Source organism: Capricornis sumatraensis, chromosome 1, assembly GCF_032405125.1.
Source record: "Capricornis sumatraensis isolate serow.1 chromosome 1, serow.2, whole genome shotgun sequence".
NCBI lineage: Eukaryota > Metazoa > Chordata > Mammalia > Artiodactyla > Bovidae > Capricornis > Capricornis sumatraensis.
Window position 1 is genome coordinate 125,191,716 of NC_091069.1, and position 15,126 is coordinate 125,206,841.

Genomic DNA, 15,126 nt, shown 5'->3' on the forward strand with positions numbered 1-15,126 from the left:
GTGTGACTTCAAATCAATCTGTGGGTTTCAGGATCTCATCTGTAGAGTGTCCACAGAATATCTACCTCCTAGGGTGATTGCCAGGGCAAAATTAAGATGCTGCAATGCTTTTGTGAATTAGAGAAATGTGCAACAAAATTTTTATTGTTCCTGCTCAGGAAATGTCCTTGGAAGAAGACTCTAAGTCTTACCCATGAGATATTCAGCACATTTATTTTCTACATTTTTTATATTGATATAATTTCAGACATGCCCCCAAATTGCAAATAATAGTACAGAGAACTCCTGTGTGCCTTCACTGACATTTACCATTTGTTTACATTTTATGCTATGAGAACTTTCTCATTCTTTCATTCCCTCCACTTTGGAGAAATATTTGTTTTCTGAATCATTTGACAGTGGGTTAAACATGTGCCTCTTTACACTGTGTTCTTTGTTATTTTTTTTAAAACTAAGAACAAGAATATTTTCATACATAATCACAGAAAATCATGGAAATTAACATGCATGCAATACAATTATCTAATTAACTAACACAGTATATATTTACTTTTGTCAATTGTCCCAAACATGTTTTTTAGAACATTTGTGGCTTGTATGTTTTCTCCACCCAAGAACAAATTAAGTATATGGCACTCAATTTGGTTGCAATGTCTCTTTCATCTTTAATCTAAAACAGCCTTTCTGTCAGCCTTACTATCTTTGTCTTTGTCAGCCTTTTTTTCTTGTTTTTGATATCTTTTTAATACAAGCAAGTTATTTTATAGAAAGTCTTTATATTTGGGGAAACCCTTCAAGCTTGCTCCCTTGTTGGTCTTGATATATCCCCATTCTTTGAGAACTTCCTTACTTTCTGGCAAAATAAAATGTTCCAGGTTCATCTTGTACTTTCCCTGCCCTTGCCCTCAAATTAAGCTTTCTATAAGGAACCCCAAATCCATTCAGCAATTTTAGTTCCTTCTACATTTAAAAAATAATATCGTCTACAGGCCTATAGCTGCTGGTATGCCCTGATTCTAGACCCTCTCAGTGGGCATATCTCTATACTCTTACAGCTCTATAAATATGAACTCAAAATGGAACAATTCAAATAAAACACAATGGAATACATTTCAGTCTTTTCTCCTTCTATATTTGTAACTCATCTCCAATTACGACAAAGCTTATTTATGCTGTCTACAAAATAACTATGGATTTGCTCAAGCTTAGAATGGAAAAGTAGTTTGAAAATTGTGAACCATAGCACTGTCTAAAGCAACCAGAGTTTAACATTGCTTTCATTTTTTCCCACTGACATATGCAAAATGCCTAATCTTAAATGTCTAATTTGATTAGTTTTAAAAATGCATATGTCTGTGTGACCACACTCTCATCAAGACATAAAACATTTCCACCACTTGGGAATTCCTCCCTTACCGCTTCCCAGTCATCACCATCCTTGAAGGAGACTCCAGAAGGGACCACTGTTCAGTCTGGGTGGGTCACTCATTTATAATTTACAGTATGGATCACATCTATTGAATAGACATCTATTCATGATGAAATTCCTGGAGGAGGAAATGCACCCCACTCCAATATTTTTGCTGGGAAAATCCCATGAACAGAGAAGCCTGGTGGACTGCAATCAGTGGAGTCACAAAGAGTTGGACACAATTGAGCGACTGAGCACAATAATGAAATTATCATTGACAAGAAGCCTCTTGTCAATCTTCCATTCTTTAATTTGCTCTCAGAGACGATCAAATGCACCATATGGATTGCCTCATTTCTCATTAAAACAATTTATTGAAACAGGTGTTAACATTTCTGAAATAGATGATTTCATAACCAGGTGTTTTGGTGTATGACAAGAAATACACACTACTATTTATGCTTTATTTAGTGCTAATTTAATTTAACTTATAGTGATAATAAAACTCTGAAAACCAACTTTTTAAACAGTATTGACTACAGTGAGCAATAGTCATTCAGTTGTGTCCGACTCTTTGTGACCCTATGGACTGGAGCCTGCCAGGCTCCTCTGTCCATGGAAATCTCCTGGCAAGAATACTGGAGTGGGTTGACATTTCCTTTTTCAGAGAAACTTCCTGACCCAGGGATTGAACTCACGTCTCCTGGATTGCAGGCAGATTCTTTAACATCTGAGCCACCAACATTAATTAATTAATTGATACTGCAATTACAGTTTAAAATTTGGATTCTTTTTAATGCCTCGAACAGTAGATCTAGGACACAGAATCTACGCAAATATAATGTTTTAAAAATTATTTCATTTCTACTTAAACATACTCTAAAAAAATATTGTGGGTTTAGTTTCTCTATCTACCTATTCTTATGGTTTTATGAGATCAGCTAATAATAAATTATCTCCTTCAGGTTGCAGAAATCCTGTTACACTTTTTCAAGATTTTAGTAATTTTTACAGATCAAAAAAAAAAAAAAATGAAGAGTATTTTCCTAAGCCAGTAGGGATGTCAAGATTAGTGACTTATTGGGTTTTGGTTATGGCATGGATCTTGATTCCTTTTCTAAGAGATGCCAATTTCCAATCTGTTGTCATCTACTTAAAGTCACCTTTGGCCCATATCATATAACTCATTTCCTTCATAGTATTCTATCAGCACTACTTTTAATAACATACTTTTATTAACAGGTAACTTATTCTTAGTCCACTCAGAAGTTTTATTTTCTAAATGTTTCAGCATCTGATCTCTGAAGCTACTTCTTCTTTGAGAATGAATTCTTCGTCTTGGATGGCATTACTATGTGCTCTCTTCCCTTATTTATTTTGTGTAATCACGTGTGCTGATATGGCTTGATCTGCACCTCGTCTCTCTACCTGGCTGATATGTGTAACCACTGGTTGTGTCAATCTTTCTGACTCCTGGATTTCATCATTTTTCATATATTGCTTCAGTTGTTTTTTGTTCTGCTTTTGGCTTCACTGAGTCTTCATTGAGGTGTGTGAGTTCTCTGTTGTGGCCCACAGGCTTAGTTTTGGGCTCCTAGTTCCCTGACCAGGGGTGTAACTTGGGTCCCCTGCGTTGGAAGGAAGATTCTTAACCACTGGACCACTAGGGAAGTCCCAGGGAACACTTGCCTGTGCCAAGCACTGTTCTAAGTTTTAGGGATAATAATGTTCACAGACCAACAAAGTTTGTTCCCAAGTGATGCTAATATTACAAGGTAGGGAAGAAAACAGAAACACTGAGAAACCTTTCTACCACTGTTAATCAGGAAGTGATTGACGGTGGGGTAGGAACAAGATATGAGATGTAAGCAAGACCATATCCTAGGCCCTGAGGAGGACTCAATTGACTGCAGTAAGTGGGATGTGAGACTGTTTGGAAGGTGGAAGAGTGACCTTGTCTTGTCAGGTATCTGTGTAGAGATTCCACTGCTGAGGGGAGCAAGGATAAAGTTGGGAGAACCAGTTAGAAAGAAACAATGGTGGCTCTAAGATTATGTTAGAGAAAGCTGGACAAATGTCTGGATCTTATTAATATGCTCAGATGCTGAGAGTCATCTAAAGTTGCTAGTGATCTCAGAAAGTGAAGAGGAACTAAAGAACTTCTTGATAAGGGTGAAAGAAGAGAGCGAAAAAGTTGGCTTGAAACTCAACATTAATTAAAAAAAAAACTAAGATCATGGCATCCAGTCCCATCACTTCATGGTAAATAAAAAGGGAAAAACTAGAGGCAGCGACAGTTTTTATTTTCTTGGGCTCCAAAATCACTGCAGACAGTGACTGCAGCCACAAAATTAAAAGATGCTTGCTCCTTGGATAGAAAGCTATGACAAACCTAGACAGCATTTTAAAATGCAGAGACATCACTCTTGAGAGTCCCTCAGCAGAGATCAAACCAGTCAGTCCTAAAGGAAGTCAACTGTGAATATTCATTGGAAGGACTGATGCTGAAACTGAAGCTCCAATAGTTTGGTCACCTGATGGGCAGAGTCGACTCATTAGACAAGACCATGATGCTGGGAAAAGTGAAGTTGCTCAGTCATGTCTGACTCTTTGCAACCCCATGGACTGTAGCCTACCAGATTCCTCCATCCATGGGATTTTCCAGGCAAGAATACTGGAGTGGGCTGCCATTTCCTTCTCCAGGAGATCTTCCTGACCCAGGGATCAAAGCTGGGACTCCTGCATTGCAGGCAGACGCTTTACCATCTGAGCCACCAGCAGATGCTAGGAAAGAATGAAAGTAAAAGGAAGTGTGGGCGGCACATGATCCGATGGTTGGATAGCATCACCAACTTAATGAATATGAATTTGAGCAGAACCTGGAAGCAGTGAAGGTCAGGGGAACCTAGCGTGCTGCAGTTCAAGGGGTCAAAAAGACATGATTTAGTAACCAAACTACAACAACAGATAGAAAAGGAGAAGAATAAAGGGTTTGACTTTAAGCGATGAGATGAGTGTTGATATCATTTATTGAGATGATGAAAATGAGAAGAAACAGGATTGGAAAGGGAGTAAAACTTCTGATGTTTTGTGTATTAAATTTGAAACTTCCTTCCAGAATCCAGGCTTCCCAGGTGGTGCTAGTGGTAAAGCACCTGCCTGCCAATGCAAGAGACACAAGAGACATGGGTATTTCTGGTATTTAAAGTCATGGCATTGGATAAGATCATCACTGAAACTAATGTTAGTGAAGAAAAGAAGAAGGCAGAAAGCAAATTCTAGAGTATTCTAATATCTAAATTTTTCAGAAGAAAAGAGCTGGGAGAGAGAAACTGAGGAAGAGTAGAGTGTGAAATGAAAGGATAATCTCAAATCTGCGGATAGTCCTGGGAATCAAGTGAAGAAATGCACTCAAAGATGATTTCTTAAGTTTCCAGATATAATCCTTGTTGTTGTTCAGTTGCTAAGTCATCTCTGACTCTTTGCGATCCCATGGACTATAGGCTACCAGGCTCCTCTGTCCATGGGATTCTCCAGGCAAGAATACTGGAAGGGGTTGCTACTTCCTTCTCCAGGGGATCTTCCTGACCCAGGGACTGAACCCACATCTTCTGCATAGCAGGTATATTCTTTAACACAAAGCCACCTGGGAAGCCCAGGAGTAATCCACCAGATCAAATAGTGCTGAGGATTGTTTGGCTTAATCTTTGTTCCCTGTACTTATTTCTCTTTTCACACTTAAACACATAGATGCATAACTTTATTTTAAAAACATCAGTTCAGTTCAGTTCAGTTGCTCAATCGTGTCCGACTCTTTGGGACCCCATGAATCACAGCACACCAGGCCTCACTGTCCATCACCAACTCCCAGAGTTCACTCACACTCACGTCCATCAAGTCGGTGATGCCATCCAGCCATCTCATCCCCTGTCATCCCCTTTTCTTCCTGCGCCCAATCCCTCCCAGCATCAGAGTCTTTTCCAATGAGTCAACTCTTCTCATGAGATGACCAAAGTACTGGAGTTTCAGCTTTAGCATCATTCCTTCCAAAGAACACCCAGGGCTGATCTCCCTTACACTTAACAGATGAAATAAAAATTCCCATATGTATGAAACTCTTTCCTATTCATGAGAAAGGATAATAATGGAACACAACCTTCCTGTCAACCTTCCTTTACAATACATCTGCCTTTTTACACACTTGGCTTTTTTTCTTTTGAGTTTCTTTATGGATTCATGGCCCTTTATTAAAAATGTATTTTATTAACTAGAATAATTATTGTGATTACTGAAGGAGAAGCTCTATACAGTCAACAAAAACAAGACCAGGAACTGACTGTGGCTCAGATCATGAACTCCTTATTACCAAATTCAGACTTAAATGGAAGAAAGTAGGGAAACTGCTAGACCATTCAGGTATGACCTAAATCAAATCCCTTATGATTATAGGGTGGAAATGAGGAATAGACTTAAGAGCCTAGATCTGATAGATAGAGTGCCTGATGAACTATGGAATGAGGTTCATGACATTGTACAGGAGACAGGGATCAAGACCATCCCCATGGAAAAGAAATGCAAAAAAGCAAAATGGCTGTCTGGGGAGGCCTTACAAATAGCTGTGAAAAGAAGAGAGGTGAAAAACAAAGAAGAAAAGGAAAGATATAAGCATCTGAATGCAGAGTTTCAAAGAATAGCAAGAAGAGATAAGAAAGCCTTCTTCAGCAATCAATGTAAAGAAATAAGGAAAAGAACAGAATGGGAAAGACTAGAGATCTCTTCAAGAAAATTAGAGACACCAAGGGAACATTTCATGCAAAGATGGGCTCGATAAAGGACAGAAATGGTAGGGACCTAACAGAAGCAGAAGATATTAAGAAGAGGTGGCAAGAATACACAGAAGAACTGTACAAAAAAGATCTTCACGACCCAGATAATCACAATGGTGTGATCACTCATCTAGAGCCAGACATCCTGGAATGTGAAGTCAAGTGGGCCTTAGAAAGAATCACTATGAACAAAGCTAGTGGAGGTGATGGAATTCCAGTTGAGCTATTTCAAATCTTGAAAGATGATGCTGTGAAAGTGCTGCACTCAATATGCCAGCACATTTGGAAAACTCAGCCATGGCCACAGGACTGGAAAAGGTCAGTTTTCATTCCAATCCCAAAGAAAGGCAATGCCAAAAAATGCTCAAACTACCACACAATTGCACTCATCTCACGCTCTAGTAAAGTAATGCTCAAAATTCTCCAAGCCAGGCTTCAGCAATACCTGAACCGGGAACTCCCTGATGTTCAAGCTGGTTTTAGAAAAAGCAGAGGAACCAGAGATCAAATTGCCAACATCTGCTGGATCATGGAAAAAGCAAGAGAGTTCCAGAAAAACATCTATTTCTGCTTTATTGACTATGCCAAAGCCTTTAACTGTGTGGATCACAATAAGCTGTGGAAAATTCTGAAAGAGATGGGAATACCAGACCACTTGACCTGCCTCTTGAGAAATCTGTATGCAGGTCAGAAAGCAACAGTTAGAACTGGACATGGAACAACAGACTGGTTCCAAATAGGAAAAGGAGTGTGTCAAGGCTGTATATTGTCACCCTGCTTATTTAACTTCTATGCAGAGTACATCATGAGAAATGCTGGACTGGAAGAAACACAAGCTGGAATCAAGATTGCCAGGAGAAATATCAATAACCTCAGATATGTAGATGACACCACCCTTATGAAGAAAGTGAAGAAAAACTAAAAAGCCTCTTGATGAAAGTGAAAGTGGAGAGTGAAAAAGTTGGCTTAAAGCTCAACATTCAGAAAACGAAGATCATGGCATCTGGTCACATCATCCTCATGGGAAATAGATGGGGAAACAGTGGAAACAGTGTCAGACTTTATTTTTTGGGGCTCCAAAATCACTGCAGATGGTGATTGCAGCCATGAAATTAAAAGACGCTTACTCCTTTGGAAGAAAAGTTATGACCAACCTAGATAGCATATTCAAAGGCAGAGACATTACTTTGCCGACTAAGGTCCATCTAGTCAAGGCTATGGTTTTTCCTGTGGTCATGTATGGATGTGAGATTTCGACTGTGAAGAAGGCTGAGCGCCGAAGAATTGATGCTTTTGAACTGTGGTGTTGGAGAAGACTCTTGAGAGTCCCTTGGACTGCAAGGAGATCCAACCAGTCCATTCTGAAGGAGATCAGCCCTGGGATTTCTTTGGAAGGAATGATGCTAAAGCTGAAACTCCAGTACTTTGGCCACCTCATGCGAAGAGTTGCCTCATTGGAAAAGACTCTGATGCTGGGAGGGATTGGGGGCAGGAGGAGAAGGGGACGACAGAGGATGAGATGATTGGGTGGCATCACTGACTCGATGGGCGTGAGTCTGAGTAAACTCCAGGAGTTAGTGATGGACAGTGAGGCCTGGTCTGCTGCGATTCATGGGGTCGCAAAGAGTCAGACATGTCTGAGCGACTGAACTGAACTGATATGATACTAAAATTGTTAAAGCTAGCCAGTGTTATCCCATTTAATCTGGCTCCTTTGTTCTTTTAAAATTACCTCTGATACTCTTGAAAACTTTCTTGCTCTCTGACAACTATAGCACATTTCAGTGGCATTTCAATTCTTTCTTGCCTTTGAAAATTGAAGTTGGCAATTTCATTAGGAATTCTTTCCATTCATGGAGAATGATAATAGAGACTAAAAGTTCTGTAAACATATGGATGGGTTGGCAGTGGGCAAACTTGCTGAGGTTGATTTATGCCACCATTAGTAATGGGAGAAAATTTAAAAATTCAGTTTATAGTGTGCGTCCCCATTGATCTTTTTTTTTCCTTTTAGTATATTGTGCTGCTCCATGATAATTATGTTACCATATTTACTTCCTACCACAATGAAAATCCCATTTACAAATGGACATTCTTTATTTTTTGAAGGATTTTTACAGATCAGATGACTATTTCTATTTACTTTTGACCATGCCAAGTGGCATATGGGATCTTAGTTCCCCAACCAGGGACAGAACCCATCTCCCTGCAGTGGAAGTGCGGATCCCTAACCACTGACCACCAGGGATGTCCCCTGGTCATTCTTATGTTTAGATTAGTGAAGTTATATACATCCCAGGACAGAGCAACAAACAGTGGACAGTATTAGGTCATCCCACCCAGGGCAGCATTTCTGAAGCACCTACTATATGCCATGTGGTGCACAGTCTTTGAAGTTGCAGATGTCAGGAACACACACATTTGTATTTCATTTCAACCTATGCCTTTCTTTCCCTCGCTACTGAGAAAAACACTTTGCTTGAACAAAGCAGATAAATATGAAATGTAGCAGAAATTCAGACCACTCGCCCTAACTAAAAATACCCTATTTCTGCATCTTTAGCTTCTGCTGGATTGGGTCTGCCTATCCAATGGGGTTATATACTATTCCCATCCCAACCTGTCTTCTGTCCTATAGCTTTTATTTGTTGTATGAGATTACAGATGCTTTAAGACAAAAATATTTTTGAAATATAACAAGTCCCCTTGCTTCATCTGTAGTGATTCCTCTGAAGATTTTCTTCCCCCATCTCTTGGCTCTGGATGAATGGAAAAGCTAGGAAGGATTCGTATTGCTCAATATACCAATAGTAATTATAAAGTACGGATTTTGTGTCCCATGCCAACCTTCTAATTTAGAATTTCTAGAGATAGAATGTAGGAACCTGAATTTTTAGCAGATTTCTCCATTCATTCATAAGATTTAAGTACCATTGGTTATGACTTCTGTATTATCAATTGTTTGTGCTCAGAGAAAAGGATGTAGTCATTTTACTGTGCTTGTGCTAATGTGGGGCTCATGCTGGGGGAAGTTAGTTACACAGACACAGAAAGTTATGCAGAAAGGACATGAGAGAGGTGTGCAAATGACACATGTTGGAGAGATATTTCTTATCCATAATACTGCTTACAGATGGTGGAAAATTAAAAACATGGAAGAGAGGCTCTATTCATTGTAGCACAATAATAATTTCAGAAATCACCAAGAATTATGTCATAACAACATTGCTGAAAGCCACATTAGACAAGAAGATGAAAACATGCATGTTTAATCTTAATAGTTTGTTGTTTGTGCAGCTTTTCTATTTGAAATACCAAAATAATGAGAGAAAATGGTGATTGCTAAACTTTGCATTACCTACAAGTTCTCTCATTTCAATAGTTCTCAGATAGAGTACGGTACATACAAAAGAGATAATTTGGGAATTTAGCTACTAAACTGCATTTTATCCGAGCTGCATTGTTTTATCAATTTAAATTGATAGCAAATAAATTGAATATACCACTGAGAACTTTTATGTATTTTTTCTGAATATAAAATATGTAGAAACACTTAAGGAGACAATCATTTTTTTAAGTAAATGTACTCAACTTCAAAATGAAATCTATAAGATGGGGTCATACTTCCTTTGAGCAAATGTTAATAGTTATTATTGAAATATTATGCCATTAATATAGTGTTATAGTATAATAATTAGTATACCAATTATACCAATTAATAAATAATACTTTATCATCATTCTTAATAAAGTCAATAATCTATTAAATGAATAACTTATTTCAGTATTTATAAGTGATTTGATTATGAGTTGCTTAATTATAAATAGTAAATTTAAGAATTTATTGATAATAAATGAACAAAAGTAATAATGATTTATTATGACTAAATAATACTAACTATAAGTGATTAGTATGTATAATTTAATACATAAATAATAATATAATGCATTGGTTATATAAACTATAATGCAAGATACAATATATATAAATAATATAATTAAATGCAAAGTAGGAAAATAGTGTGGCAATTTTAAGATGCATTTTTTTGTAAATATAAAGTAAATATATAAATTAAATGCTGAGTAAAAATACATACAACTTTTTCAGAGGAGTAATTGCCCATTATTTAAGAGACATACACAAAGTAATGAATAAATAGGTAAAAACATAACAGATGGACTTGAAATAACTTCATGCCCTTTATGTATTTACATATATTTGTAGGTGACTTGGATTCTAATATTTGAAGTACGATGTTAAACTAGGCATTTGTGACCACAGAGAATTGAATGACTAATTCTGCTATATTGCAGTTATTGGAAATTTCACTTCATTGTGAATATGGCTCAGTTGGCTTAATACCAGTTTTCCAATGGTAATTTCTTGGCATGAAGATGTTGCCAACCAACAGCACATTGAGGAATTTCTGTACACTTTCAAATTCTAATACAATCTCCAATTTAATCTGCCTATATACAATACAAATGTTATCCTTTACCAGTACATTATCAGTAGTCAACATTGTGTATGAAAATTTATGAGTTCATTATGTGTGGAAACTGCTCAAGTTCATGTATTACCTTATAAATATAATAGGTTTTATTGTTTATGTGACCTCTGTGAATTCAGTGATCCCCTAAACAGGAGGTGCTGCTGAACCTCCTTTCATTGTTGCCATAGCTACTGTGGTTGCTGGAAGAAGCCTTGGACCAAGAGGTGGTCTCCACACTGGAATGTGATCTATAGCAGTTGTTCTAAACCTTACCATCAACACAGAGATTTAATTTAAAAATGAATATTTAAAAATGCCTCTCTCCATCCCAGACTCATTAAATCAGAGATAGGGAAGGGAGAACAGTGTTATTTAAAAGTGCAACAGGTTATTCTAATGGGAAACATAAGTTAAAAAACCACAATCTAGTTCAGTTCAGGCACTCAGTCATGTCCAACTCTTTGAGACCACATGGACTGCAGCACTCCAGGCTTCCCTGTCTATCACCAATCCAGAGTTTGCTCAAACTCATGTCCATCGAGTTGGTTATGCCATCCAACCATCTCATCCTCTGTCGTCACTTTTCCCCCCGGCTTCAATCTTTCCCAGCATCATGGTCTTTTCCAAGGAGTCAGTTCTTCACATCAGGTGGCCAAAGTATTAGAGCTTCAGCTTCAACATCAGTCCTTCCAATGAACACCCAGGACTGATCACCTTTAGGACATAGGTGTTTGATCTCCTTGCTCTCCAAGGGACTCTCAAGAGTCTTCTCCAACACCACAGTTCAAAAGCATCAGTCCTTCAGCACTCAGATTTCTTTAAGGTCCAAATCTCACATCCATACATGATTATAGAAAAACCATACCTTTGCTGCTGCTAAGTTGCTTCAGTCATGTCCAACTCTGTGCGACCCCATAGACGGCAGCCCATCAGGCCCCCCCATCCCTGAGATTCTCCAGGCAAGAACACTGGAGTGGGTTGCCATTTCCTTCTCCAATGCATGAAAGTGAAAAGTGAAAGTGAAATCACTCAGTCATGTCAGACTCTTAGCGACCCCATGGACTGCAGCCTACCAGGCTCCTCCATCCATGGGATTTTTCAGGCAGGAGTACTGGAGTGGGGTGCCATTGCCTTCTCCAATACCTTTGACTAGAGTGATGTTTTTCTGCTTTTTAATATGCTGTCTAGGTTGGTCATAGCTTTTCTTCCAAGGAGCAAGCCTCTTTTAAATTTCATGGCTGCGGTCACCATCTGCAGTGATTTTGGAGCCCCAAAAAACAGTCTCTCACTGTTTTCATCGTTTCCCCATCCATTTGCTGTGAAGTGATGGGACTGGATGCCATAATCTTAGCTTTTTGAGTGTTAAGTTTTAAGCCAGCTTTTTCACTCTCCTCTTTCACTTTCATCAAGAGGCTCTTCAGATCCTCTTCACCTTCTGCCATAGGGTGGTGTCATCTGAATATCTGAGGTTATTGTTATTTCTCCCAGCAACCTGGATTCCAGCTTGTGCTTCATCCAGCCCAGCATTTTGCATAATGTACTCTGCATGTAAGTTAAATAAGCAGGGTGACAATATACAGCCTTGATGTACTCCTTCCCCAATTTGGAAATTAAAGAAAATATTTTTAAAGAAGAATTCCTCAGAGAAGTGCAAGATTACCTGAGGATAGGAACAAGTGGTTCTGAAATATCTACTGTGAATTTCTCTAGAGTCTAACTGTGGTGGATGAGAAATTTCTTATTCTTTTGTTTTCATAATCTTTAGGAGAAATTTAGAGCCGTCGAAGTGGAAAGCAGTGCTAGGCCTGTATATGGCATCAAATCTGACTTCTCCTCAGATAGAAACTAGGTTGATTGACCAAATTGTCATCAACCCACACTACAATAAACGGAGAAAGGACAATGACATCGCCATGATGCATCTTGAATTGAAAGTGAATTACACAGGTAAGAGAAATCAGCTTTAGTCATCTTATCTGACCAAATTAATTCAAAATCATATTTGAAATATTATCAGTACCAGTGTATTACTAGTCCATAAAAGTTGGATAATTTGTTATAGACATCATTATAATTTAAATGGAATTGGGGAATGGAGAGAAACATTAAATTACCTTCATCAAGGTGCTTAAATCCAGCTTTCTGGAAAATTGACCAGTAAAATAAAACTCTCAGAGCCCTGTATAACAGTCAACTCCAAGGAGCAACCCAGAGAAAATAGGTCATGCTCTACTGCACGCCACCTCTCTTTCTCATGGAAAAGAAAGGTAGGTTCACCTGCTACAAATTCTGGGATAGGACAAAGCGAAACGAGCATGTGTTCAAAGAGCAAAGGAAGTGAGAATGGCTATCGGGGTGTGTGTGTGTGTGTGTGTGTGTGTGTGTGTGTGTGTGTGTGTGTGTGTCTGTGCTCAGTCATGTCCGACTCTTTGTGACCCCATAAACTGTAGCCCACCAGGCTCCTGTGTCCATGGAATTTTCCAGGCAAGAGAACTGGATTATGTTGCCATTTCCTCTTCCAGGGGATTTTCCTGACTCAGGGGTCAAACCCATGTCTCTTCTGTCTCTTGCACTGGCAGGTAGACTCTTTACCACCCTGCCACATTCATAAAGAGAGTCAGTAACATTAATGAAATGGCAGATGGAGGGCTTCCTCCAAATATGTAAATAAGGTACAAGAAATCACCTGAGAGAGTAAACCTTATCCTGAAGGGCTCTGCTCAGCTCCAACCTTTACTCTGAAGACTTTCCAGTCCCCAGTCAGGAGAAAGTGTTGGAATTCCTGTGCTTCTAAGGAATTTGGTCTCTGTGTGTAGGAGTATGTGTTAGTTGCTCAGTGTGTATAACTCTTTGTGACTCCATGGACTTTAGCCTGCAGGCTCCTCTGTCCATAGAATTCTGCAGGCAAGAATACTGGAGTGGGTTGCCATTTCCTTCTCCAGGGGATCTTCCCCACCGGTCTCCTGTATTAAAGTGGATTCTTTACCATCTGAGCCACCAGGGAAGCCCCCACATGTAGGAGAGCACTTCTCAAAGGCATATGTTTGCTGCAGTTGGTTGTATTAGCCTATCCTTTTATTTACTTTTGCGTCTGACCTGTGTTTTACATGTCTTGGATGCTGAATAAATGTTAGGAGGCTTGAAAATTGTTGGATAAGGGCTTAAAAAGTCAGAAGCCTGTGCTAATGCCTCCAAAGTACCCTGTGAAACAATCACCTAAGACCGTTTTTAATGTGGGGATAATTGGGGGAAAGAAAAATCCCCCATAGAACATTTGCCCAAATTTCTCTTAATTAACCCTGAAAAAACAGCCTTACCAAGATTTTCACAGAACTGGCACCACATTCTATTAAGTACCATGATGATCTGAAAATCAAATGTATATGACTAATTCCAGAACTAAGATGTGTACATTGCAGCAGAGTAATTGAGACAATGTGGAGGATCCTAAAAGGCCGCCAGTGGTACCTAATCCACTTTCAAAGAAGTGCTGCTCTGCAATGCTTCTTTCCCTTATGATTGATGTCTAAAACATGACCAGGCAGGATAAAATGAAAACACAAGTTTTTTTTGGATGAAATGTTGAAAAGGATTGATTTTTTAAACTTTTGGAAATGCATGTGTATTTGTTCTTCTTTTGTTTTCTTTCATATTTCCAGATTATATACAGCCTATTTGTTTACCAGGAGAAAATCAAGTTTTTTCCCCAGGAAGAATTTGTTCTATTGCTGGCTGGGGGACACTTGCATATCAAGGTAAATTATCAGACTCAAAAGAAAATATAAAAAGCTTCCTACTGCTCTACGCTGTGACTATTTTTAAAAGACTCATATTATAACACTTTTCTGCAATGTCTCTTAAAAGCGCTGTCAGGCTTATATTCATATGTTCTGTATTTGTATAGTTAAAAATTTTATTTCCAAACTGCATGTGCCATATTATAAAACAATAATTATTATAAGAGGGAAGTCCAAGCATCCCCCAAGCTCAATATCTAATGTTAATATTAATATTATAAACTATCTGATGAAAGAATGTACTCATGGAAGTGAATATAGCCAAAAGTTACAAAAATGTATTTTGGTAAAGCATATGGATGAAGTCTCATCAGAAGCCAAATTATTTTCTTTTTAATTAATTTTTTTATTGAAGGATAATTGCTTTACAGAATTTTGTTGTTTTCTGTCAAATCCCAACATGACTCAGCCATAGGTATACATATATCCCCTCCCTTTTAAAGCTCCCTCCCATCTCCCTCGCTGTCCCACCTCTCTAGGTTGATACAGAGCCCCTGTTTGAGTTTCCTGAGCCAACTGCAAATTCCTGTTGACTATTTTACATATGGTGATGTAAGTCTCCACATTGCTCTCTCCATACATCTCACCCTCTCCTCTTCT

At 38.5% G+C, this 15,126-nt stretch overlaps 1 protein-coding gene across 2 annotated transcripts in view; it reads left to right on the forward strand.

The window, feature by feature from the left end:
- TMPRSS15 (transmembrane serine protease 15) overlaps positions 1-15,126 on the forward strand; it is a 157,259-nt gene that overhangs the window by 133,391 nt on the left and 8,742 nt on the right. For both annotated transcript variants that reach the window (XM_068982063.1, XM_068982073.1), the window contains 2 exons: positions 12,495-12,676; positions 14,389-14,484. In XM_068982063.1, coding sequence (XP_068838164.1) covers positions 12,495-12,676; positions 14,389-14,484 — 278 coding nt within the window. The remainder of the gene's footprint in view (positions 1-12,494; positions 12,677-14,388; positions 14,485-15,126) is intronic.